The 27,770-nt window shown below is 43.3% G+C and overlaps 1 protein-coding gene across 1 annotated transcript; it reads right to left on the bottom strand.

The window, feature by feature from the left end:
- Positions 1-20,749: 20,749 nt before the first annotated feature.
- Positions 20,750-22,269, bottom strand: LOC127343512 (myb-related protein Hv33). The gene is made up of 3 exons (XM_051369640.2): positions 21,861-22,269; positions 21,649-21,778; positions 20,750-21,563 (listed from the first exon to the last, which is right to left on the bottom strand). The coding sequence occupies exons 1-3, from the start codon at positions 21,997-21,999 to the stop codon at positions 20,984-20,986; spliced, it is 849 nt and encodes a 282-aa protein (XP_051225600.1). The 5' UTR covers positions 22,000-22,269; the 3' UTR covers positions 20,750-20,983.
- Positions 22,270-27,770: the final 5,501 nt, after the last annotated feature.

A 27,770-nucleotide genomic window follows, 5' to 3' on the forward strand; every position in this document is an offset into this window, starting at 1 on the left:
TAGTTTTTAGGCTATTTGTCCCATGAGCTATATATTGCAAAGGTAGAGAATGGAAATTTAAAGGTAGCACTCAAGCAATTTACTTTGGAATGGCGGAGAAATACCATGTAGTAGGTAGGTATGGTGGACACAAATGGCATAGTGGTTGGCTCAAGGATTTTGGATGCATGAGAAGTATTCCCTCTCGATACAAGGTTTAGGCTAGCAAGGTTTATTTGAAACAAACACAAGGATGAACCGGTGCAGCAAAACTCACATAAAAGACATATTGTAAACATTATAAGACTCTACACCGTCTTCCTTGTTGTTCAAACTCTTTACTAGAAATTATCTAGACCTTAGAGAGACCAATTATGCAAACCAAATTTTAGCAAGCTCTATGTATTTCTTCATTAATAGGTGCAAAGTATATGATGCAAGAGCTTAAATATGAGCACAACAATTGCCAAGTATCACATTGTTCAAGACATTATACCAATTACTTACATGTAGCATTTCCCGTTTCCAACCATATAACAATTAACGAAGCAGTTTCATCCTTCGCCATGAACATTAAAAGCTAAGAACACATGTGTTCATACGAACCAGCGGAGCGTGTCTCTCTCCCACACAAGCATTTATTCAAACAAAAACAAAAACGAAAGCAAACAGACGCTCCAAGTAAAGTGCATATGATGTGACCGAATAAAAATGTAGTTTCAAGAGAAGGAACCTGATAATTTGTCGATGAAGAAGGGGATGCCTTGGGCATCCCCAAGCTTAGATGCTTGAGTCTTCTTGAAATATGCAGAGATGAACCGCCGGGGCATCCCCAAGCTTAGAGCTTTCACTCTTCTTGATCACATTGTATCATCCTCCTCTCTTGACCCTTGAAAACTTCCTCCACACCAAACTCAAAACAAACTCATTAGAGGGTTAGTGCATAATCAAAAATCCACATGTTCAGAGATGAAACATTCATTCTTAACACTTCTGGACATTGCACAATGCTTCTGAAAGTTAATGGAACAAAGAAATCCATCCAACATAGCAAAAGAGGCAATGCGAAATAAAAGGCAGAATCTGTTAAAAACAGAACAGTCTGTAAAGACGAATTTTATTGAGGCACCAGACTTGCTCAAATGAAAATGCTCAAATTTAATGAAAGTTGCGTACATATCTGAGGATCACTCACGTAAATTGGCATAATTTTCTGAGTTACCTACAGAGAATTAGGCCCAGATTCGTGATAGCAAGAAATCTGTTTCTGCGCAGTAATCCAAATCTGGTATGAACCTTACTATCAAAGACTTTACTTGGCACAACAATGCAAAAAAATTAAGATAAGGAGAGGTTGCTACAGTAGTAACAACTTCCAAGACACAAATATAAAACAAAATTACTGTAGCAAAATAAACACATGGGTTATCTCCCAAGAAGTTCTTTCTTTATAGCCATTAAGATGGGCTCAGCAGTTTTAATGATGCACTCGTAAGAAATAGTATTTGAAGCAAAAGAGAGCATCAAGAGGCAAATTCAAAACAAATTTAAGTCTAACATGCTTCCTATGAAAAGGAATCTTGTACATAAACAAATTCAAGAAGCATAATGCAACAAGCATAGAAAGATAAAACAAATGCAGCTTCAAGATTTTCAGCAAAAAGAGAGGTGTTTTAGTAACATGAAAATTTCTACAACCATATTGTCCTCTATCATAAAGATTTTTAGTAGCATCATGAGCAAACTCAACAATATAACTATCACATGAAGCATTCTTATCATGAGTCTCATGCATAAAATTATTACTACTCCCAACATAAGCATAGTCATTCTTATTAATTGTAGTGGGAGCAAATTCAACAAAGTAGCTATCATTATTATTCTCATCATCAAATATAGGAGGCATATTGTAATCATAATCAAATTTATCCTCCATAACAGGTGGTACCAAAAGACTACTATCATTATAATCATCATAAATAGGAGGCAAAGTATCATCAAAGTAAATTTCCTCCTCAATGCTTGGGGGACTAAAAATATCAAGCTCATCAAAACCAGCTTTCCCAAGCTTAGAATTTTCCATAGCATTAGCAACAATAGTATTCAAAGTGTTCATACTAATATATTCCATGGGTTTTTTAATTTTCGCATCAAACCATCCATGTCTTAAATCAGGAAATAGAATAAGAAGCTCATTGTTGTCCATTATGCCTAACTAGTGTAAACAAGAAACAAAAAGATGCAATTGCAGGATCTAAAGGAAATAGCTTCGAGCACACACACAATGGCGCCAGAAAAGTACTGTTACCCAGAACCGGAGTATGAGTGCCTTTTACCTTTCCTCCCCGGCAACGGCGCCAAAAAAGTGCTTGATGTCTACGGGAGCTTCTATTCTTGTAGACAGTGTTGGGCCTCCAAGAGCAGAGGTTTGTAGAACAGCAGCAAGTTTCCCTTAAGTGGATCACCCAAGGTTTATCGATCTCAGGGAGGAAGAGGTCAAAGATATCCCTCTCAAGCAACCCTGCAACCACAAAGCAAGAAGTCTCTTGTGTGTCCCCAACACACCTAATAGGTGCACTAGTTCGGCGAAGAGATAGTGAAATACAGGTGGTATGAATAAGTATGAGCAGTAGTAACGGCGCCAGAAAAATGCTTTGCTGCCCAGCACTGGCGTGTGGTTGATGGTGGTAATATTACGGACAGTACAGATGCAGTAGAACAGTAAACAAGCAGCGATAGCAGTATTTAGGAACAAGGCCTAGGGATTATTGATACGTCCAAAACGTATCTAGTTTCCCGAACACTTTTGCTATTGTTTTGCCTCTAATTTGTGTATTTTGGATACAACTAACACGGACTAACGCTGTTTTCAGCAGAACTGTTCTGGTGTCTCGTTTTTGTGCAGAAATCCAACTTTCGGGAAAATCCTCGGAATTTATGCAGAAGGCCCTATTTTCCCAGAATACTGACGGAGCCAGAAGGTCAAGTAAGGTGGAGGCCCGAGGGCCCCACACCATAAGGCGGCGCGGCCTGGGGGGGCCCGTGCGGCCCTATGGTGTGGCCCCCTCGGCCGGCCTCCGACGCCCTCCTTCGGACTATTTATCGGCCTCGACCTAAAAACGCACGGGAAGAAGTCGAAGTCGCCAGAAACCCTCCAGAACGCCGCCACATCGCGAAACTCCGTCGCGGGAGCCAGAAGTCTCCGTTCTGGCACTCCGCCAGGACGGGGAATTGGAGGAGATCACCGCCGCCATCACCGCCAACGCCTCTACATCAACCAGCCATGTTTCCCCCATCCATGTGTGAGTAATTCCCCCGCTGTAGGCCGAAGGGGATGGTAGGGATTGGATGAGATTGGTCATGTAATAGCATAAGATTGTTAGGGCATAGTGCCTAGCGTCCGTAATTGGTACTTTGATGATATTGTTGCAACTTGTTATGCTTAATGCTTGTCACTAGGGCCCGAGTGCCATGATCTCAGATCTGAACATGTTATTGTTTCATCATGATATTCATTGTTTATTGATCTTACCTGCAAGTTGTATACACATGTCGCTGTCCGGAACCGATGGCCCCGAAGTGACAGAAATCGGGACAACCGGAGGGAATGGTAGCGATGTGAGGATCACATGTGTTCACGGAGTGTTAATGCTTTGCTCCGGTACTCTATTAAAAGGAGTACCTTAATATCCAGTAGTTTCCCTTGAGGCCCGGCTGCCACCGGCTGGTAGGACAAAAGATGTTGTGCAAGTTTCTCATTGCGAGCACGCACGACTATATATGGAACACATGCCTATTGATTGCTTTGTACTTGGACACCGTTTTATTATTATCTGCAAATGCCCTGCTATGATTGTTACATGAGTTTCTCTCATCCATGCAACGCCTGTTCATCCGTCCCCGTGCCTACAGTATTTTAATCCTACTGTTTACTAAAATCACTACTGCTATCTTTGTTACTCTGCTGCTGTTATTTCACTACTGCTACTGCTATAAAACTGTTACTACTGATAAACTCTTGCGAGCAAGTCTGTTTCCAGGTGCAGCTGAATTGACAACTCCGCTGTTAAGGCTTCCAAGTGTTCTTTGTCTCCCTTGTGTCGAATCAATAAATTGGGTTTTACTTCCCTCGAAGACTGTTGCGATCCCCTATACTTGTGGGTCATCAAGACTATTTTCTGGCGCCGTTGCCGGGGAGCATAGCTTTATTTGGAAGTTCACTTGGATTAATATTGTTCGCTGCAAATTCTCCATCATGGGTAAACCTCGCGATTGTAAGATCGCCATATTACCATCCACTACAAGAAAAGGTACAATTCTGAGTACCTCCGCTACACTTGATTCACCATCTGTGATTGATAAACTTGTTTCACCACCGCATGCTTCACATGCGGGTACTTCTGCTGAATCTGAAAACTCTCATAATATTGATAATATTTCTGCTGTGCTTGATGATAGTGGTTCATTGGGATCTTTTCTAGATGCTACAATTGCTAGGTCTAGACAAATTGAAAATACTGAAACTCCTAATGCTACTACACCTGTTAATTCACCTGAACTTGATTATTTTAGTGATGATCCTGATGAAGATTATGTGGAGCTTAATGATGATTTTATTGAAAAATGCAATGCTACTACTGATGCAAGAAAAATTAAAAAGTTGCTTGCAGAACATGCTGTTAGATATAAACTGTCTCCTGATCCTAAGTTTGCCACATCTCCTATAAACATTAAGGATAAAGATTATGATTTTTCTCTTGATTTATCTCATATAGCTATTGTTGAGAAAACACCCTTTTGTGGTACTGAAAAAGAAAGTGCTGTTGAACACATGATTGAGTTATCTACTCTAAGTAGCTTGTTTTCTGATGATGTCAAGATGCATACTTACTTTGTTGCTAAAATCTTTCCATTCTCATTAAAGGATGACGCTAAAACTTGGTATAATAGTCTGCCACCTAATTCTATTAAAAGTCCAAAAGAATTGCTTGATGTTTTCTTCCGTAAATACTTTCCTGCTAGTGCTCAACATATAGCTTTGCAGAGAATTTATAATTTTGACCAGGAAGATGGAGAGAAATTGCCTGAGGCTTGGGCGAGATTTTGCTCTCTTATTAGAGCTCGGCCTGATCATGATTTGGAAAAGCATGATTTACTTGATATATTTTATAGTGGACTAACCATTGAGTCTAGGGCATACCTGGATAGTTGTGCTGGTTGTGTTTTCAGGAAAAGAACTCCAGAAGACGCTGAAGAATTATTGGCTAAAATAGGCCGGAATCATGATGATTGGTCTACACCTGAACCAACCCCGACACCGATACTGAAGAAGAGGGGTATGATTAAATTAAATGATGAAGATATGAGGGAAGCCAAGAAGTCTCTCAAGGAGAAAGGTATTAAATCTGAAGATGTGAAGAATCTTCCTCCCATAGAAGATATATGTGAGATAATTCCTCCTTCATCCATGATTGAGGTAAACTCCCTTCAATGCTTTACTAGGGAAGATATTCCGTATTCGAAACCTCCTGCACAATGCTTAGATGAGTTTGATAATTATATTGTTAAGCAAGAAAATTTTAATATGAGAGTAGAGAATCATTTAATGGAAAATTCTCGAGCTATTAGTGAATTGCATGATATTGTAGAGAGAACCTCCAATGATGTTAAGATGCTTGTTAAACATTTTCATATGATTCAAACTCAAATTGATCAACTCACTAAAGTGCAAAATGACTTGTTAGGGAATAATTCTAAAGAGAAACATGCTTATGAAGTAACAACTAGAGGTGGTGTCTCTACCCAGGATCCTCTATATCCTGAAGGGCATCCCAAAAGAATTGAACAAGATTCTCAACGCATTGAACCTAGTGCTCATTCTAAGAAGAAAAAGAAGAAGAAACATAAAAATGTTGTAGAATCCTCTGAACCTGCTAATGATCCGAATAGTATTTCTATTTCTGATGCTGAAACTGAAAGTGGTAATGAACATGACAAAGATAATGATAAGAATGATACTCCTGATAAAGAAGAGGTTGAAGAAGAACCTGAAAAGCATGCTAAAAATAAAAAGTACACTAAAGAAGATTTTATTGCTGAGAAACATGGTAATGAAAGAGAACCTTGGGTTCAAAAGCAAATGCCTTTTCCTGCTAAGAAACTAAAATCAAAGGAAGAAGAACACTATAATAAATTTTGTGATTGGATGAAACCTTTATTCTTGCAAATCCCTTTGACTGATGCTATTAAATTGCCACCTTATTCAAAGTATATGAAAGATATTGTTACTAACAAAAGGAAAATCCCCAATGAGGAAATTTCCACTATGCTTGCTAATTACTCTTTCAATGGCAAAGTTCCGAAGAAGTTGGGCGATCCAGGTATACCTACTATTCCTTGTTCTATTAAGAATAATTATGTTAAAACTGCTCTATGTGACTTGGGAGCCGGTGTTAGTGTTATGCCTTTTTCTCTTTATAAGAGACTTTATTTAGATAAGTTGATACCTACTGATATATCTTTGCAAATGGCTGATAAATCTACTGCTATTCCTGTTGGTATATGTGAGGATGTTCCTGTTCAAGTTACTACTAACTGCTTGATATTAACCGATTTTGTTGTGTTGGAAATGCCTGAAGATGATAATATGTCTATTATTCTTGGGAGACCTTTTCTTAACACCACAGGGGCCGTTATTGATTGCAATAAAGGAAAGGTTACTTTCAATGTTGATGATAGGGAGCATACCGTTTATTTTCCCAAGAGGATTGAGAAAGCATGTGGAGTTAATACTATTTCTAATGTGAGAACTATCAAAGTGGGAACTATTGATTGTCCTATATATGAGCCTAAAGAAGAATATCAAACTCTCGTGATTGGATCCATATCAATACAATTCAAGGTAACATGATTGATTTGAGGTTTATTTCTTCTTATGCTATGTAAAATTTATTTGGTGGCAAGACTTGATCAACCTTGTTAACAAATACTTTTTATATGCATAGAGGAGGTAAACAACATCTCTTTCTTCCTCCACTTGCTCTAGTTGCTGTAGCACTTTTAATTTGCAAAGTTCCTTAGTTAATTGGAGATTTCAAAATTTTCCTGGCCAGTTATAATAAACTAAATACCCAGAAATGTGTATTTTTCAAAGTTTTCAAAAATTCACAAAAATTATACCGTTGGTCCTATTTTTCGACGAGGCACCTGGGAGCACCAGAGGATGACCTGTGGGGCACCACAGGGTGCCACACCACAGGCCGGCGCGGCCAAGGAGGTGGGCGCGCCACCCTGTGGTGTGGGCCCCTCTTTGCCCCACTACTTTATCTCTTTCTCCCAGCATCTTCTCTCTCCCGAAAAAACTCGCACCAGGTTCCTCTCACTCGCGTTTTTGCTCAAGAACTCCAGATTTCTCGATCTCTTTGCTCAGCCCAGATTTCTTGCTGAAATTTGGCACATTTGCTCCTTGGTATGTGACTCCTCCGCTTATCCAAGTAGAATTTTGTTTGGTTGAGTATATCTTGAATATTTTGCTGCTGTAGGTAACATGTTTAGTGAGCTTGCATGCTTGTTCTAAGTTGTATAAACTAGTTTTGATGCATGATTAGTACTCTAGCAAGTTCCTATAGTAGTTCCCCTTGATTATATGTCACCAAATCAAATTTTTATATTGTTTGTTAAAATTTCAGAAAATGGAGTGGAATAGATATCAATTGAACCAACAAGAATTGGAGGTCCAACAAGTTATGAGAGTGAACCGTGAAGAGGGAGTATACCCCTCCTACTACCCATGTGCAGATTTCATGAGAAGCGCGGGAATATTTGAAGATGTTCAAAGTCTAATTTCTCGTGCAGGGCTGAGTGACTTTGTTGAAGGAGAGCCAAGACAATATGCAAAATTAACTATGTCTTTTGTGCAGGACTTTAAGTTCAATTGGTCGCGATCTAACCCCACGGTCCAGTATAAAATTTACAATAAAGCTGTCAACTTGCCATTCAGTGATTTTTGTGCAGCAATTAGAGTACCGCAATGGGGATCATGCGAGAAGATAAGGGGATCGCCGCAAGAACTCTTAAACCTCTTCAAGATGATTTGCTATGGAAGGAGTTTCTCAGAGGATAGTGGGGAGATTGATCGGTCACAGAAGGTGCACTGGATGCACACATAGAGGGAGGAGGCCAACATGCAAGAGACGACACGGAGGTCGAGGAGCACCTCGACTCATCATCCGATGCAGCAAGTTCCTCGCATCAACATGTTGGACATGTGGAGCCTCCACGCTTTTCTTCTGCACAGGAACTTTACTATGACTACTCCATGAATTATCCACCGGCGAGGAACAACGATCCTCGTTGGGGTTGAACTCCACTTAGGCCAAAAGCCTAAGCTTGGGGGGAGGTATACCGGCATCACTCATTCTTTGCATATTTTGATTGCTGGATACTTATACATATTTGTTTTGTTCATTTGAGTGGTTTTCTAATGAGAGGAAGATGATATTTGGGGAAGTGCTGCCTGAAAACAGATTCTGGACTGTTACTAGAAAAATTCGTGCGCACAGCCAGAACGTTATTTTGAGCTGTCAATTTTTGTGCAGGTTCCCCAGGTTGTTATCTAACTTTCATTAGTTGAACACTTTTCGAGCTGAGCAACGTAAGATTTTTGTAAAAATCGATTTCTGTACTGCTGTCAGGTTTTGGCAGATTTCTGCCATCTCGTTTTTCTGTGTTTCTTTTAGTTTGCTATTTCTTGTTTCCGCTTTGTTTCTTTCCCAAAACACAAAAAGACCAAAAATATTTCTGTTGTTTCTCTTCACCATTTGTTTGCTTTGGTTTCTTGCATTTGTTTCGCTTATTTGCTATTGCTAGTCTGCTATAAGAAAACCCAAAAAGATTTTGTTTTGTTTGCTTGTTTCCTTTTGTTCTTGTTTGCAATTCGAAAACACCAAAAATATTTGCTGTTCTTCTTTGGTTTTGTAAAGTTCTTTATGAGTTAAATGGTCTTCGGTGGCTGGAGCGTGGTTTTCATTTCATATTATCCAAGCTATACAAGTGAAAAGGCAATAATGACGATCTACGACAATCTGATTGTGGTGAGAGGCTGGTATGAACTCTATTTGTTTTCATTTTTGTACATATACTCATCCATGTGAGCATGCTTAGTTGGTTCATGTGAGGTATATGTTATTTGAGAAAGTCTAGTAGTTTATGATCTCTCATGTTTAGCTCCAATCTATTAATATGAGTACCATGTCATGGATGTTTGCTTGCATTGCTTTATTCATAAGTAAGTATGGCATTGTGGTATCCTCCTCTGAATAATTCATTTATATCGACTTGGCACATGCTCACGCATGCATATGACTGAACAAAAAGTCAATTAAGCCTCGATGATCTATATTGCTTCAGAGTTCTTGTATCACTTTTATGCCTCCGTTAATTTATTTTGCCGCAAGCATGATTATGACAGTTACTGCTCTCTTGATTTGTCGCTCCCTAGTCTATTGCTAGCCTTCACTTGTACTGAGCGGGAACGCTGCTCGTGCTTCCAAATACCTGAAAACCAAGTTGTTCCAAAGTGTCCACCATAAATACCTATGCATGGCATTTCAAACCATTCCAAGTAAATTCTCATGCGCTACCTTTAAAACCTTCAAAATGCTTCCCAATTTGTGTTTATGTTTCATAGCTCATGAGGAAGTATGTGGTGTTTAGCTTTCAACCTTGTCATTTACTTTTGATGGACTCTCATATGGACTAGTGGCACATCCGCTTATCCAATAATTTTGCAAAAAGAGCTGGCAACAGGATTCCCAGTCCCAAATTAATTAACCTAAATAGACACTCCTCCATGGTTTGTGATTGTTGGACGGCACCCGAAGATTCGGTTAGCCATGGCTTGTGTAAGCAAAGGTTGGGGGGAGTGTCATCATCATAATAAAACTAAAATAAAAAGGCACTCCTTCATGGTATGAGATTGTTGGCAGGCACCCGAGGATTCGGTTAGCCATGGTTTGTGTAAGAAAGGTTGGAAGGAGTGTCACATAAATATGCAAATAATTCATGGGAGCCGCTCTTGAGAGTCCGGTTGGCGAGGTAGTTAGTGTACCCATTACCATTCGTTGACAACAACAAACACCTCTCAAAATGATTTTACTCCTGATTTCAAAAATGAAAAGCTCTAGCGCATGTTAATCCCTGCTTCCCTCTGCGAAGGGTCAATCTTTTACTTCTATGTTGTGTCTCCATTATTTCTTTGAGCACTATCTTGAGAGCACAACTGTCATTCTTAGTATAATATGCTTGTCTCAAAATATGATTGATTGTGGTATAACTTTGATGCTTTTATCTTTGACAATCACTACTTCTAGTCTTTCTATGAACTCCAGAGGTGCCCGGGCATTTATATTTTGCCAATCAAATACAGGCAAGCGAGATACCACTTTATCATACTCTCCTATGAACATTGCAATCCTGCTTATATACATAATTCATGATGCTTATTATTAATTGTTGGTACCTCTTCATGATTGACATAGCTGTTAGATGATCTTATTTGCATGTATCTCACTATGAACTACTTAAGTATTAGCCATAGCATGAGAATATATACATCATATGAGCAAATGTGTTCGTGAAAGTTCTTTTATCGCTCAGTTGTTAACTGAATTGCTTGAGGACAAGCAATAAGCTAAGCTTGGGGGGAGTTGATACGTCCAAAACGTATCTACTTTCCCGAACACTTTTGCTATTGTTTTGCCTCTAATTTGTGTATTTTGGATACAACTAACACGGACTAACGCTGTTTTCAGCAGAACTGTTCTGGTGTCTCGTTTTTGTGCAGAAATCCAACTTTCGGGAAAATCCTCGGAATTTATGCAGAAGGCCCTATTTTCCCAGAATACTGACGGAGCCAGAAGGTCAAGTAAGGTGGAGGCCCGAGGGCCCCACACCATAAGGCAGCGCGGCCTAGGGGGGGCCCGCGCGGCCCTATGGTGTGGCCCCCTCGGCCGGCCTCCGACGCCCTCCTTCGGACTATTTATCGGCCTCGACCTAAAAACACACGGGAAGAAGTCGAAGTCGCCAGAAACCCTCCAGAACGCCGCCACATCGCGAAACTCAGTCGCGGGAGCCAGAAGTCTCCGTTCTGGCACTCCGCCGGGACGGGGAATTGGAGGAGATCATCGCCGCCATCACCGCCAACGCCTCTACATCAACCAGCCATGTTTCCCCCATCCATGTGTGAGTAATTCCCCCGCTGTAGGCCGAAGGGGATGGTAGGGATTGGATGAGATTGGTCATGTAATAGCATAAGATTGTTAGGGCATAGTGCCTAGCGTCCGTAATTGGTACTTTGATGATATTGTTGCAACTTGTTATGCTTAATGCTTGTCACTAGGGCCCGAGTGCCATGATCTCAGATCTGAACATGTTATTGTTTCATCATGATATTCATTGTTTATTGATCTTACTTGCAAGTTGTATACACATGTCGCTGTCCGGAACCGATGGCCCTGAAGTGACAGAAATCAGGACAACCGGAGGGAATGGTAGCGATGTGAGGATCACATGTGTTCACGGAGTGTTAATGCTTTGCTCCGGTACTCTATTAAAAGGAGTACCTTAATATCCAGTAGTTTCCCTTGAGGCCCGGCTGCCACCGGCTGGTAGGACAAAAGATGTTGTGCAAGTTTCTCATTGCGAGCACGCACGACTATATATGGAACACATGCCTATTGATTGCTTTGTACTTGGACACCGTTTTATTATTATCTGCAAATGCCCTGCTATGATTGTTACATGAGTTTCTCTCATCCATGCAACGCCCGTTCATCCGTCCCCGTGCCTACAGTATTTTAATCCTGCTGTTTACTAAAATCACTACTGCTGTCTTTGTTACTCTGCTGCTGTTATTTCACTACCTCTTGCTATAAAAGCTGTTACCTCGATAAACTCTTGCGAGCAAGTCTGTTTCCAGGTGCAGCTGAATTGACAACTCCGCTGTTAAGGCTTCCAAGTGTTCTTTGTCTCCCCTTGTGTCGAATCAATAAATTGGGTTTTACTTCCCTCGAAGACTGTTGCGATCCCCTATACTTGTGGGTCATCAATTATACTTTCACTAGTGGACACTCGCAACATTGATCACATAACAGAATAAATAAATAGATGCTAGACTCTACACTCTCTTGTTGGATGATGAACACCACTAACTGCGTAGGATTACACGAACCCTCAATGCCGGAGTTAACAAGCTCCACAATATTCGATGTTCATATTTAAATAACCTTAGAGTGCACGACAGATCAACACAACTAAACCAAGTACTAACATAGCATGCACACTGTCACCTTCACACTATGAAAGGAGGCATAGATCACATCAATACCATCATAGCAATAGTTAACTTCATAATCTACAAGAGATCACAATCATAACCTACGCCAAGTACTACACGATGCACACACTGTCACCATTACACCGTGCAGGAGGAATAGACTACTTTAATAACATCACTAGAGTAGCACATAGATAAATTGTGATACAAAACACATTGCAATCATAAAGGGATATAAATAAGCACTTCACTATGCCATTCATAACAGTGAATAAGTATTCTGTGAAATATAGCCCAAGAGACCCACACGGTGCACACACTGTCACCTTTACACACGTGGGACAAGGAGTCTCCGGAAATCACATAAGTAAAATCCACTTGACTAGCATAATGACATCTAGATTACAAGCATCATCATATGAATCTCAATCATGTAAGGCAGCTCATGAGATTATTGTATTGAAGTACATAGGGAGAGAGATTAACCACATAGCTACCGGTACATCCCCGAGCCTCGATGGAGAACTACTCCCTCCTCATGGGAGACAGCAGCGGTGATGAAGATGGCGGTGGTGTTGATGGAGGAGCCTTCCGGGGGCACTTCCCCGTCCCGGCGGCGTGCCGGAACAGAGACTCCTGTCCCCCAGATCTTGGCTTCGCGATGGCGGCGGCTCTGGAAGGTTTCTCGTACCGTGGCTTTTTTCGTATCGAAGATTTAGGTCAGGGACCTTTATATAGGCGAAGAGGCGGAGTCGGAAGGTCGACGAGGCGATGACACACTAGGGGGGCGCGGCCAAGGCCTGGGCCACGCCACCCTATCGTCTGGGGCCCACAGGGCCCTCCTCTGGCGGCTCTCGGGTGTTCTGGAAGCTTCGTGGGATTCTAAGATGCTGGGCGTTGATTTCGTCCAATTCCGAGAATATTTCCTTACTAGGATTTCTGAAACCAAAAACAGCAGAAAACAGGAACTGGCCCTTCGGCATCTCGTCAATAGGTTAGTTCCGGAAAACGCATAAATATGACATAAAGTATGCATAAAACATGTAGATATCATCAATAATGTGGCATGGAACATAAGAAATTATCGATACGTCGGAGACGTATCAGCATCCCCAAGCTTAGTTCCTGCTCGTCCCGAAAGTGTAAACGATAACAAAGATAATTTCTGGAGTGACATGCCATCATAACCTTGATCATACTATTGTAAGCACATGTAATGAATGCAGCGATCCAAACAATGGTAAATGACATGAGTAAACAAATGAATCATATAGCAAAGACTTTTCATGAATAGTACTTTCAAGACAGGCATCAATAAGTCTTGCATAAGAGTTAACTCATAAAGCAATAATTCAAAGTAGAGGTATTGAAGCAACACAAAGGAAGATGAAGTTTCAGCGGTTGCTTTCAACTTATAACATGTATATCTCACGGATATTGTCAATGTAAAGTAATATAACAAGTGCAATATGCAAGTATGTAGGGATCAATGCACAGTTCACACAAGTGTTTGCTTCTTGAGATGGAGAGAAATAGGTGAACTGACTCAACATAAAAGTAGAAGAAAGGCCCTTCGCAGAGGGAAGCATTGATTGCTATATTTGTGCTAGAGCTTTGGTTTTGAAAAACAAGAAACAATTTTGTCAACGGTAGTAATAAAGCATATGTGTTATGTAAATTATATCCTACAAGTTGCAAGCCTCATGCATAGTATACTAATAGTGCCCGCACCTTGTCCTAATTAGCTCGGATTACCTGGATTATCATCGCAATGCATATGTTTTAACCAAGTGTCACAAAGGGGTACCTCTATGCCGCCTGTACAAAGGTCTAAGGAGAAAGCTCGCATTGGATTTCTCGCTATTGATTATTCTCAACTTAGACATCCATACCGGGACAACATAGACAACAGATAATGGACTCCTCTTTTATGCATAAGCATTCAACAACAATTAATTTTCTCATATGAGATTGAGGATATCTGTCCAAAACTGAAACTTCCACCATGGATCATGGCTTTAGTTAGCGGCCCAATGTTCTTCTCTAACATTATGCATGCTCTAACCATTTTAGTGGTAAATCTCCCTTACTTCAGACAAGACGGACATGCATAGCAACTCACATGATATTCAACAAAGAGTAGTTGATGGCGTCCCCAGGAACATGGTTATCGCACAACAAGCAACTTAATAATAGATAAACTGCATAAGTACATATTCAATACCACAATAGTTTTTAGGCTATTTGCCCCATGAGCTATATATTGCAAAGGTAGAGAATGGAAATTTAAAGGTAGCACTCAAGCAATTTACTTTGGAATGGCGGAGAAATACCATGTAGTAGGTAGGTATGGTGGACACAAATGGCATAGTGGTTGGCTCAAGGATTTTGGATGCATGAGAAGTATTCCCTCTCGATACAAGGTTTAGGCTAGCAAGGTTTATTTGAAACAAACACAAGGATGAACCGGTGCAGCAAAACTCACATAAAAGACATATTGTAAACATTATAAGACTCTACACCGTCTTCCTTGTTGTTCAAACTCTTTACTAGAAATTATCTAGACCTTAGAGAGACCAATTATGCAAACCAAATTTTAGCAAGCTCTATGTATTTCTTCATTAATAGGTGCAAAGTATATGATGCAAGAGCTTAAACATGAGCACAAAAATTGCCAAGTATCACATTGTTCAAGACATTATACCAATTACTTACATGTAGCATTTCCCGTTTCCAACCATATAACAATTAACGAAGCAGTTTCATCCTTCACCATGAACATTAAAAGCTAAGAACACATGTGTTCATACGAACCAACGGAGCGTGTCTCTCTCCCACACAAGCATTTATTCAAACAAAAACAAAAACGAAAGCAAACAGACGCTCCAAGTAAAGTGCATATGATGTGACCGAATAAAAATGTAGTTTCAAGAGAAGGAACCTGATAATTTGTCGATGAAGAAGGGGATGCCTTGGGCATCCCCAAGCTTAGATGCTTGAGTATTCTTGAAATATGCAGAGATGAACCGCCGGGGCATCCCCAAGCTTAGAGCTTTCACTCTTCTTGATCACATTGTATCATCCTCCTCTCTTGACCCTTGAAAACTTCCTCCACACCAAACTCAAAACAAACTCATTAGAGGGTTAGTGCATAATCAAAAATCCACATGTTCAGAGATGACACATTCATTCTTAACACTTCTGGACATTGCACAATGCTTCTGAAAGTTAATGGAACAAAGAAATCCATCCAACATAGCAAAAGAGGCAATGCGATATAAAAGGCAGAATCTGTCAAAAACAGAACAGTCTGTAAAGACGAATTTTATTGAGGCACCAGACTTGCTCAAATGAAAATGCTCAAATTGAATGAAAGTTGCGTACATATCTGAGGATCACTCACGTAAATTGGCATAATTTTCTGAGTTACCTACAGAGAATTAGGCCCAGATTCGTGACAGCAAGAAATCTGTTTCTGCGCAGTAATCCAAATCTGGTATGAACCTTACTATCAAAGACTTTACTTGGCACAACAATGCAAAAAAATTAAGATAAGGAGAGGTTGCTACAGTAGTAACAACTTCCAAGACACAAATATAAAACAAAATTACTGTAGCAAAATAAACACATGGGTTATCTCCCAAGAAGTTCTTTCTTTATAGCCATTAAGATGGGCTCAGCAGTTTTAATGATGCACTCGCAAGAAATAGTATTTGAAGCAAAAGAGAGCATCAAGAGGAAAATTCAAAACAAATTTAAGTCTAACATGCTTCCTATGAAAAGGAATCTTGTACATAAACAAATTCAAGAAGCATAATGCAACAAGCATAGAAAGATAAAACAAGTGCAGCTTCAAGATTTTCAGCAAAAAGAGAGGTGTTTTAGTAACATGAAAATTTCTACAACCATATTGTCCTCTATCATAAAGATTTTCAGTAGCATCATGAGCAAACTCAACAATATAACTATCACATGAAGCATTCTTATCATGAGTCTCATGCATAAAATTATTACTACTCCCAACATAAGCATAGTCATTCTTATTAATTGTAGTGGGAGCAAATTCAACAAAGTAGCTATCATTATTATTCTCATCATCAAATATAGGAGGCATATTGTAATCATAATCAAATTTATCCTCCATAACAGGCGGTACCAAAAGACTACTATCATTATAATCATCATAAATAGGAGGCAAAGTATCATCAAAGTAAATTTCCTCCTCAATGCTTGGGGGACTAAAAATATCAAGCTCATTAAAACCAGCTTCCCCAAGCTTAGAATTTTCCATAGCATTAGCAACAATAGTGTTCAAAGTGTTCATACTAATATATTCCATGGGTTTTTTAATTTTCGCATCAAACCATCCATGTCTTAAATCAGGAAATAGAATAAGAAGCTCATTGTTGTCCATTATGCCTAACTAGTGTAAACAAGAAACAAAAAGATGCAATTGCAGGATCTAAAGGAAATAGCTTCGAGCACACACACAATGGCGCCAGAAAAGTACTGTTACCCGGAACCGGAGTATGAGTGCCTTTTACCTTTCCTCCCCGGCAACGGCGCCAGAAAAGTGCTTGATGTCTACGGGAGCTTCTATTCTTGTAGACAGTGTTGGGCCTCCAAGAGCAGAGGTTTGTAGAACAGCAGCAAGTTTCCCTTAAGTGGATCACCCAAGTTTTATCGATCTCAGGGAGGAAGAGGTCAAAGATATCCCTCTCAAGCAACCCTGCAACCACAAAGCAAGAAGTCTCTTGTGTCCCCAACACACCTAATAGGTGCACTAGTTCGGAGAAGAGATAGTGAAATACAGGTGGTATGAATAAGTATGAGCAGTAGTAACGGTGCCAGAAAAGTGCTTTGCTGCCCAGGACTGGCGTGTGGTTGATGGTGGTAATATTACGGACAGTATAGATGCAGTAGAACAGTAAACAAGCAGCGATAGCAGTATTTAGGAACAAGGCCTAGGGATTATACTTTCACTAGTGGACACTCTCAACATTGATCACATAACAGAATAAATAAATAGATGCTAGACTCTACACTCTCTTGTTGGATGATGAACACCACTAACTGCGTAGGATTACACGAACCCTCAATGCCGGAGTTAACAAGCTCCACAATATTCGATGTTCATATTTAAATAACCTTAGAGTGCACGACAGATCAACACAACTAAACCAAGTACTAACATAGCATGCACACTGTCACCTTCATACTATGAAAGGAGGCATAGATCACATCAATACCATCATAGGAATAGTTAACTTCATAATCTACAAGAGATCACAATCATAACCTACGCCAAGTACTACACGATGCACACACTGTCACCATTACACCGTGCAGGAGGAATAGACTACTTTAATAACATCACTAGAGTAGCACACAGATAAATTGTGATACAAAACACATTGCAATCATAAAGGGATATAAATAAGCACTTCACTATGCCATTCATAACAGTGAATAAGTATTCTGTGAAATATAGCCCAAGAGACCCACACGGTGCACACACTGTCACCTTTACACACGTGGGACAAGGAGTCTCCGGAAATCACATAAGTAAAATCCACTTGACTAGCATAATGACATCTAGATTACAAGCATCATCATATGAATCTCAATCATGTAAGGCAGCTCATGAGATTATTGTATTGAAGTACATAGGGAGAGAGATTAACCACATAGCTACCGGTACAGCCCCGAGCCTCGATGGAGAACTACTCCCTCCTCATGGGCGACAGCAGCGGTGATGACGATGGCGGTGGTGTCGATGGAGGAGCCTTCCGAGGGCACTTACCCGTCCCGGCGGCGTGCCGGAACAGAGACTCCTGTCCCCCAGATCTTGGCTTCGCGATGGCGGCGGCTCTGGAAGGTTTCTCGTACCGTGGCTTTTTTCGTATTGAAGATTTAGGTCAGGGACCTTTATATAGGCGAAGAGGCGGAGTCGGAAGGTTGACGAGGCGATGACACACTAGGGGGGCGCGGCCAAGGCCTGGGCCACGCCACCCTGTCGTCAGGGGCCCACAGGGCCCTCCTCTGGCGGCTCTCGGGTGTTCTGGAAGCTTCGTGGGATTCTAAGATGCTGGGCGTTGATTTCGTCCAATTCCGAGAATATTTCCTTACTAGGATTTCTGAAACCAAAAACAGCAGAAAACAGGAACTGGCCCTTCGGCATCTCGTCAATAGGTTAGTTCCGGAAAACGCATAAATATGACATAAAGTATGCATAAAACATGTAGATATCATCAATAATGTGGCATGGAACATAAGAAATTATCGATACGTCGGAGACGTATCAAGGTGCGTGGGGAGCAGAAAAACCTTTTGCACCGGTTTGTGTTACGAGCAAAAGGGTAGACCTTTCACCGGTTCGTAACACGAACCGGTGCAAAAGAGTTCGCGGCTGACGCCAACCCTTTTGCACCGGTTCGTGTTACGAACCGGTGCAAAAGGTCCTACACAAACCGGTGCTAATGCCGCGGCTAGTCCCCTGGACGTCCAGACCGCACGAACCAGTGCTAATGACCCCTTTAGCACCAGTTCGTGCCAAATCCGGTGCAAAAGCTCTTTGGAGCAAAAAACCAAAGCCCTTGTTTCTACTAGTGTCGGCTTTCTCCGGGAGACGCCGGTGTATGCGGCAACACTCGTCAACTTCGTCGGCGAGCCCGCAGAATGTTGGATTGGTGATGGTCTTAGGGGTATAATCCACCTTAGAATACTACAAATCAGGCAAAATGGTACCAATTTAAGCTAGTGAAACCATAAATCCTACACTAGATCGGCGAAAAAGGCACCAAATTGGCAAAGAGTCGCATCGCCTAGGAAAGGACTTGATGGCCGTCTCACCGTCATTCCTAAAGACCAGGCCAAAGCGGCGACCGCTTCCGAACGACATCACGAGCAGTAGGCTAAGTGGGATGGCAGCACAGGTGATCTGTAGACGACTCGAAAGTGTCGGTGCGGCGGAACAGGGGCGGCGACGATGATTTTTGGGGTGATTTGCGAGTGAGGAGGCGAGCAAGAGCGAAGACGGCCGGTGATGAGAGGCAAGTTAGTAGTTTAGGTCGCTGCCGTGTGACATCCGTCTGCCTATTTTCCCTCTGTCGCGCTTGCCGGTGCCCTATACCGGAAGAAAATCTTATACGACCAGGGTCGTACAGCCCAGGTCGCTGGACCAACTCCCCAACATGACACGTGGATGTGCTAATCTCAAAGCAACGATGAACTGATTCTGAAAAGCCGTAGCAGTTACCAAAACTGCGATTCCCGATCTATTCCTGAACTTCTCCGTTCCCGAAAGAATTCCTTCCTAGAGGGCCGACGAGGGAAGCACAGGGGAGCGCTCAGCCGGCGTCGATGAGGGTGGCCGCCCGGCCAGCGATGCAACGAGCAGGTACGCCTAGGAGGGTTCCCTATACGCCGGCGGCGGCACGAGCCGGTCAGTGGATGACGGTGGTTGCGTTGCCGGGGGCGAGCTGCCGGCGGCATGACGATCCGGTCAGTGGATGACAGGGTGGAGCGCCGGTGGATCCGTTCCCGGGGCGAGCTTCCATGGTGTCTATGCTTCCGCATTGCTTTGAAGGGAAATCGATTCTGACGTGCGAGTTGGTCTGCCTAGCTAGTCCAGAATCGAGTCTGCTAACAAGGGGATCAGTTCAGCATTGCTTTAAGATTCGAAAAGCCACGTGTCTTACCTGGGAGTTGGTCCAGCGACCTGGGCTGTACGACCCGGGTCGCATAAGATTTTCTTCCCCCTATACCGGCCGTCCATATGGATCGGGGCTGATGTGAAATTGCTGGTCGAATATTCAGGACGCTCCACTGTTATTTTCGTATAGGCACCAGAAGCTATTGTAGAATATTTGGGGCGACGGTGGGATGCTCTCCTACCTCTGCATTACGGCCCGAAAACTGTCGGTACAAAATTAAATAATGATAAACTGGCACGTCCGGTTTCGTTGATGGGCAGCAAGGTGGTTAGCGTCTTTCTTTAGTTCCACTCGTCCCTCTGTTTCCCTCTTTCTCTACCAACACCGCTTGATCAATTATTCGGTGTCATGGGGCTAATTATTCACGTAAGTAAGCACCTTTTAGCGAAGGGGACCCTTTAGAGAAAAATTGGGTTTGAAGCTAACAGCAGCATTTAATAACGCCACGAAATCATTGAGCGAGATTTACTGTTCCCAAACAAATCACTGAAGTTGACCCGCATGGCACCCTCCGAGTATAGCATCTTTCTTTCTCATTTGCTTTCGTAGTTTCGTGAGACACAAATCAAGAAAAGGCTAGGAACAGGATGGCGACCTGCCAAAGCAATTGGTAAGAGCCAATGATAGTTTCTTCTTCAGGAGAGGAAAACACAGCACACGATCTTCCAAGTGGTAGCAAAAGAGTAGAGCAAGAGACTTCTTCTTACAAAATAATCTCGTATATAGTAAACTACACAGCCTTCACATTTCTATAACCTCTTATTTTAGCCATGGAAAAGCCACAAAAAAGAGAGAGAACCTCAAAGGGACAATATTGTTAAAGGAGCAGGGACTAGAGAAGATTAACAAAGTACAGCCTCTAATCTCCCACGGGTTGGTCTTGCATGCGCGCAATTGTGCAGTAAAAATTATGTGTGTATATATACGGCAACGGCTAAACGCAGAGACGCCTCGCTCAAAAGTACTCGAGGTTGAAGTCAAAATGCGCCTCTTGCTGGCCGGGCAGCTCGAACTTGTGCTCCAGCGCGCCCTCCTCGCCGGCGGCGTCGTCGTAGCTGCCGATGAAAGGCTCCACCTTGCTCTCGGAGGCCCACTGCAGCGCCTCGCCCGGCTCCAGCGCATTGCTCGCCTCCGGCTGGCAGTTCCAGTTGCTGCTGTTGCTGGAGCTCTCGCCGTAGCCCAGGTTCTCCGACACGTCAAGCACGCTGCTGTAGTCCACGAACCCGGCCGCGTCGACCTTGCCGCCGAGGTGCTCGTCGTACAGCCCCACGAAGCCGCCGCCGAAGGCGTCGGCCGCCGGGAACGGGTCGAACACCTGCTGCAGCTTCAGGGCGAAGCCGTCGGCGGCGGCGGCCTGTGGCTTCTGGTCTTTCGACGACGCCTGGTGCAGCTCCGCCCCAGCCGCGCCGGAGAGGGGTTTGTGGGTGCTCGGGTCGATGCCGCGCTGCCGCAGCTTCTTCTTGAGGCAGCTGTTCCAGAAGTTCTTGATCTCATTGTCCGTCCGGCCCGGCAAGTGAGATGCAATCTGCGACCACCTGCATTGATTCCGTTTAACTCGTCGATCAGGCCACCTGTCGACTCGATAATTGTCCAATTTCACATTGCTAAACATTAATGTACCTGTTCCCTAGGATCTCATGCAGGCCGATGATGGCGTCCTCCTCCTGCTGCGAGAAGCTTCCCCGCTTCAGGTCGGGGCGCAGGTAGTTGATCCACCGCAGCCGGCAGCTCTTGCCGCACCTCTGCAGACCTGAATTGGGCACCAACGCCGGTGAGAACCGATCACACGTTCACGAAACTGAAGAGCTAGAAGACAGAAGAGTTGAACGTACCGGCGAGTTTGGGCACAGAGCTCCAGCACCCGACCCCGTAGCGGATGATGTGATTGTAGAGCTTCTCGTCCTCCTCGGGAGACCACAGCCCCTTGCGCAGCTTCTGCTGGCCGCCGCCGGTGCCCGCTTGCCGTCCCATTTGCTCGCCTGGCCTGGCCGGCACTGGCTCGATCGAGCAGTCGAGCTCGGCCGAACGAGCAACTGGCGATAGAACTACCTCGTAAGTGTGTGATAGTTGGTTCGTTGCCTGTGTATCTATCTATCCTGGTCGCGGAGGCCGGCCGGGGTATATATGGGGAAGCGTGCCGAGAACTGCGCACGTACGAGGGGAGGGCGAAGACGATGGAGACACGATCAAGTAGGCCTCAAGCAAGCTAGCCGAGGAGTGAAGAGTGAATGTGTGTCAGTGTTTGTCTGTGTGCGCTGCAATGGATTGGGGCTCAAGATACATTCCGTTTACGGGAGCAGGTGGGATTAAAAATAGCTGGGTGCGTTGCGGGAGCAAGGAGCGGAAGCAACGTCTACACCGGTACGTGTAACAGCAAAGAGGCAGAGAAGGAGAGGAGAATCGAAAGGCCCAATGCTACGCCTACGTGATGGACCGATGGAGAAGACGGCGGGGGGAAAGTGGGTTCGTTGGAGGTATGACTATTTTTTCTCATCGACACATGATTATTGCACCATTAGTTGGCTAGGGGACTATTCGTGATAAAGCGAGCTACAACAACTCAACATCCCTGGCATGTTTACAGGAGACCCTCCCATGTCGCTCCCGCTTGGGAAATTGCGGATGCTCCGACCGAAACCCTAGCCGCCACACTCTCAGGCCGCACCCCTGGCCGTCGCCACCCGTCTCGCCAAAACGGTAGAGGGCTCAAGAGCCATGCAATGGCGGTGAGGCGGAGTAGTGGCTCATGGCAGCGGGCGCATGCGGTTGGCGGCATGTGGAGGAGAAGGTGTCGTGGGGGCGGCGCATGTACTGCTGCCATGGTGGACGGGGGCTGCAGCAGGTCTAGCTTGGATCTGATCTGCGCCTGTGGCTGCGGCAGCAGCTGCGTGCTTTGATCCTCGCGGGCTACTACTGTGTGGCGGGCAAGACCATCTTCTCCTATACTTCCGGATAGTGACGTGGGGGCTACTGGCTTGGGTCGAATAAAGGAGGTGGTCTTAGGGTTTCTCTCACGTCAAGACAAAGATCTGCCCGATGCATATCTTAATTGATCTAGTTGCAGTGGCATGTTCGGGAAAGCTCCGCAGGCGAATTTCACTGGGCGATTCATGCCTGGAGATTGCTAGACTGGGAGAAATTGGGCCACATGTGCACCAGTGTTTTACTCTAACTGTTTGGGTTCAGACGGAACACTTTGAAGCTCGGATGGCTGCTAATATCATGGGGCACATTCTTGTTCCATGGTGCTGGCAGAGAATGCCAAGGATGCGGAGATCTCAGGACTAGAAAGGGTGGTTCGAGTCTCGGTGGCAATGAGAAATTGGATTGGTGATTCAAGAATTTGAGCAGCGGCATGCAAGTGGGGCGACTGCACATGAGAAGTTCATAGTCTTACCTTTCAGGGAGAAAATCCAAGGTATGGCCTTACTTGGTTGTGATTGACAGTATCCTTGTGTTGAAGGAATTATTTTCAGAGCGAGGACTTTCTTCAAGCTGAAAACCTTAGATCTATAATCAGACGACGACGGTGCTTGTGCACCGTTTCCTTCTTGGAGGCGTCTCTTACAGAGAAGCTGGACCTTTGATGTTATCTTGATGGTTTTGGTGGTGTTAGTATTGTTGTTTTAAGGAATATATCACTCTAACAAGACCTTTTTTGTAGGTTTTTTTTTTTTTGATGTGTGCATCTTTAATGCCACTAGGGCAATGCAGTGTTGCATGTAGTTGGTATCTCCACTATTTTAATATATACTCTTTATCGAAAAAATCACTAGTAGGAAAAACCTTATAGATGAGATCTTATTTCTGTGGTGCACCATCTTCATATGCACCACAGAAACAATATCTGTGGCGCACGAGTCACAGTGCGCCACAAAAATAGCTTACTCTTGTGGCGCACTGCTAGTCCATGCGCCACAGAAATAAGGTGGGGCCCACATCATGCCACCACCAATAATTGGTGTCGTTATTTCTGTGGCGCATAGGACAAGGTGCGCAACAGAAATAAGTGATTCCGTGGCGCACGACTTCTGGTGCGCCACATAAATAAGTGATTCTGTGGCGCACAGGTTCTGGTGCGCCACAGAAATTGCGCGCTTATATAGCTGCCGTACCCCTCACTCGCGCGTACCCCTCTCTTCCTCTCCCTATACCGCCGCGCGCCCCCGCCTTCCATGGTGAGCGCTGTCGTTGCCGCTGCCTTCCTCCGCGAGGGCCGCATGCCGCCAGGCTCCACCCATCCCCGCCACCAGCAGCACAAGCCGCTCCGGCGTGGAGGAGGAGGGGCTGCCGCATCAAGGAGGAGGGGTCGACGCCACGTCAAGGAGGAGGAGCCGCCGCATCCTCCACCCCTTCCGTTGTCATCAACGTCCTCCTCCACCCCTGTCGTCGGTGAGCTTTCTCCCCTCCCCTCCCTCTTCCTCTCCTGCGCGAGCACAAAGTGCTCGACGAAATGCTCGTGCTTCTAGGTTGTGCTGCTGCTGCTCTAGATGCATTGCTGCTGCTCTGGATGCATTGATGTTGTTGCTCTGGATGCATTGCTGCTAGTTTCTTCGATTCAGTGATGCTGCTCATGTGCAGTATTTGAATAAATTACTTTGTTGCCTGCATATGGATAGTTTCTGTGAGCTAATGTGGGTGTTGTGCATGTGGTTCTTGCTGGAACTATTGCTTTAGCAAGAACAAATGCTCTTGCTCATTAGCTTAAGCAGTAATGATGTGATGCTTAACTGTGTAATGATACTGCCTTTATATGAACTATTTATGTAATGATTAAATATGCATGTGCTAAGTTGGTTTCCTCTATATTATTGGATTGAGTGATATTCAGTAGTATATCTTGCTACTGCTTGTTTGCTCTTCAAATTGGATTTTAAAGTATAGTTTGGCATGGCTTTCAATGACAATGGTTGATCACCAAGATTGCCATTGGATTATCTGGATACAATGAACTGCGCAGTATGTCATTATGCTCTCCAAATGTGTTGGTAGTGTAGGTTTGGAAAGTGGCCTGTTAATCAGTAGGTGATCAATATTTTGATTGACACTGATGCTTCTGATGTTGAAAAAAATAACCAGTGGTATGATTTAATCATACCAGGTTCATTTATCTGATGGTTTTCTACAAATAAAAATAGGTCCTTTACTAATTTCTTTCTGAACCTGTACAAGGTAATGAAGACTTGCTCACTTGGTATTGCTTCCTTGTTTGTGTTGCGGGTTGCATCTCAAAGTTGGACATTTGGTTGGTTTTGATGAAAATAGAGATATCCACACTAGGGGATCATGTAAATAAATGTCACTGTGGTATCCTTTGAAGAAACTGGACAGTTTCTGATGGCTTTAAAAGGCTAGGTGGTGCTAGGTGATTCAGCTGGCTACCAAGACTTGTCTCATCTGGTTAGCTGAGATATGCTATGTGTTCTTGCTTGTGGCATATCTATCACTTACTGGATTTACTGGTTCTTGCTTGGCCTCTCTTTTGCCAGCATCACTTGGTCTATACCAAGTGATGAATAATCCCTTTGGAGCATCTGCTCCATGCTATGTGTGTTTGAGCATCTTGACTTATGTCACCATGGTTGCTGGTTTGGTGGTGTTTTTGTGCTTGCCGATGATTAGAATATTTGGTCGATCACTACTCTCTGGGGTGGCGTGAGTGAACCTGGTGTGATGGCACAAATACCAGTTTGTTGTGCATCCTACTTGGCTTCGCTTACGCCATCCCTTAATGTTAATATTTGTTTCGACCAACAAAGTATGAGGCATATGCTATCTAGTTGATACCACTTGGCTCTTTCTTCCATTTTAGTGCCGATGATTAGAATGTTTGGTCACTCGTACACTCGGGGGTGGAGCAAGTGAGCCTGGTGTGATGGCACAAATATCAATCTCTTGTGCATCCTACATGGCCTCACTTACTCCATCCCTGAATGTTAATATTTGTTTCGATCAACAAAGTATGAGGAATATGCTATCTAGTTGATACCACTTGGCTCTTTCTTCCATTTTAGTGCCGATGATTAGAATGTTTGGTCACCTATACACTCCGGGGTGGCGCCAGCGAGCCTGGTGTGATGGCACAAATATCAATCTCTTGTGCATCCTACCTGGCCTCACTGACACCATCGCGGAATGTTAATATATGTTTCGACCAACAAAGTATGAGGCATTCCATTTAGTTCATACTAGCTACTTGTCTCTTATTTGAGTTGGCACTTCTTAATTGCATTGGCCGATGATTAGAATGGTTGGTCACTTGTGCACTCTAGGGTGGGGCCAGTGAACTGGGTGTGATGGCACAAATATTCATCTCTTGTGCATCCTACTTGGCTCCGCTGACCCCATCCCTGAATGTTAATATTTGTTTCGACCAACAAAGTATGAGGCATTCCATTTAATTCATATTAGCTACTTACCTCTTATTTGAGTTGGCACTTCTTAATTGCATTGGCCTTTCTTCCATTTTATGCCGATGATTAAATTTTGTGGTCACTTGGGGGAGGCACCAGTGAGCCTGGTGCGATGACACAAATATCAATCTCTTGTGCATCCTACTTGGCCTTGCTGACGCCTTCCCTAAATGTTAATATTTGTTTCAACCAACAATGTATGAGGTCCTTGTCATTCCATTTTCTTTGGTATTTTCAAAATGACGATGATTAAAATGCTTGGTCACCGTACACTCGGGGTTGGCGTAAGTGAGCCTGGTAAGATATCACCAATATCAATCTCTTGTGCATCGGACTTGGTCTCACTTACGCCATCCCTGAATGTTAATATTTGTGTTGACCAACTATGTATGAGGCATTTATTGATTATATGGTCTTTCTTCCAGGAACCGGATGAAGACCCCGATGCAAGCGAGCCTGGCGAGTAGTGAGGAGGGAGCAAAGGAGGAACCGGATGAAGACCACTTTGTATCTCGAAATGGTGAAATTTGTATGAATTAAGAGTTGTATGTAAAACATCTGACACTTGCCACTATATATGTATCTCGATCGGGCTCTAAGTAATGTGATGATGATGTCTATATTATATATGTGCAATGTACATGCTATTTATATTATATCTGCATATTTATGTATATAATATGTATAATATATGTATATTGTTGTATATAACCTGTATGTGTATAGCAGGCAGCACAAAATCGTGTATAATATGAGAAAATTCTTTGGCGCACTGAAAACTAGTTCTGTGGCACACATGTTTCTGTGGCGCACCAAAGCACTGGTGCGCCACAGAAACCTGATTTTTGTGGCGAAGTTTCTGTGGCGCACCGCCCATGCGCCACATAATAGGTATTTTGGTGCGCCAGTGATGACGCTTTCCCTACTAGTGAATGAGCCTAGGCTATTAGTTCTGATCAGTCGGACACTCAGTTCGCTATCATCTTCTCAATATATATATATGTATATATATATAATCCAACTATTGTACAACCGGTTGTAGAATAACTATTCTACAACCACTTCTAAACTTCCGAATACATAAACGTGAACTTCGTGATATGTGGAAGTGAAATTCTGATCGCGATGTACGTTTAGGTATTGAATTTAGATTTTTAACTAATTGTAAAATAACTATTTTCAACCTCCCGTGAACTTCCCAATACATGCATTTGAACTTACAGGTATGGGGTAGTGAACTTCCAATCGTGATGTAGTTTTGGGTATTGAACTTTGGTTTTTAATCAGTTGCAGAATAACCATTTTCCAACAACTAGTGAACTTCCCCAT

This window comes from Lolium perenne, chromosome 3, assembly GCF_019359855.2.
Source record: "Lolium perenne isolate Kyuss_39 chromosome 3, Kyuss_2.0, whole genome shotgun sequence".
In the NCBI taxonomy this organism is placed as follows: Eukaryota; Viridiplantae; Streptophyta; class Magnoliopsida; order Poales; family Poaceae; genus Lolium; species Lolium perenne.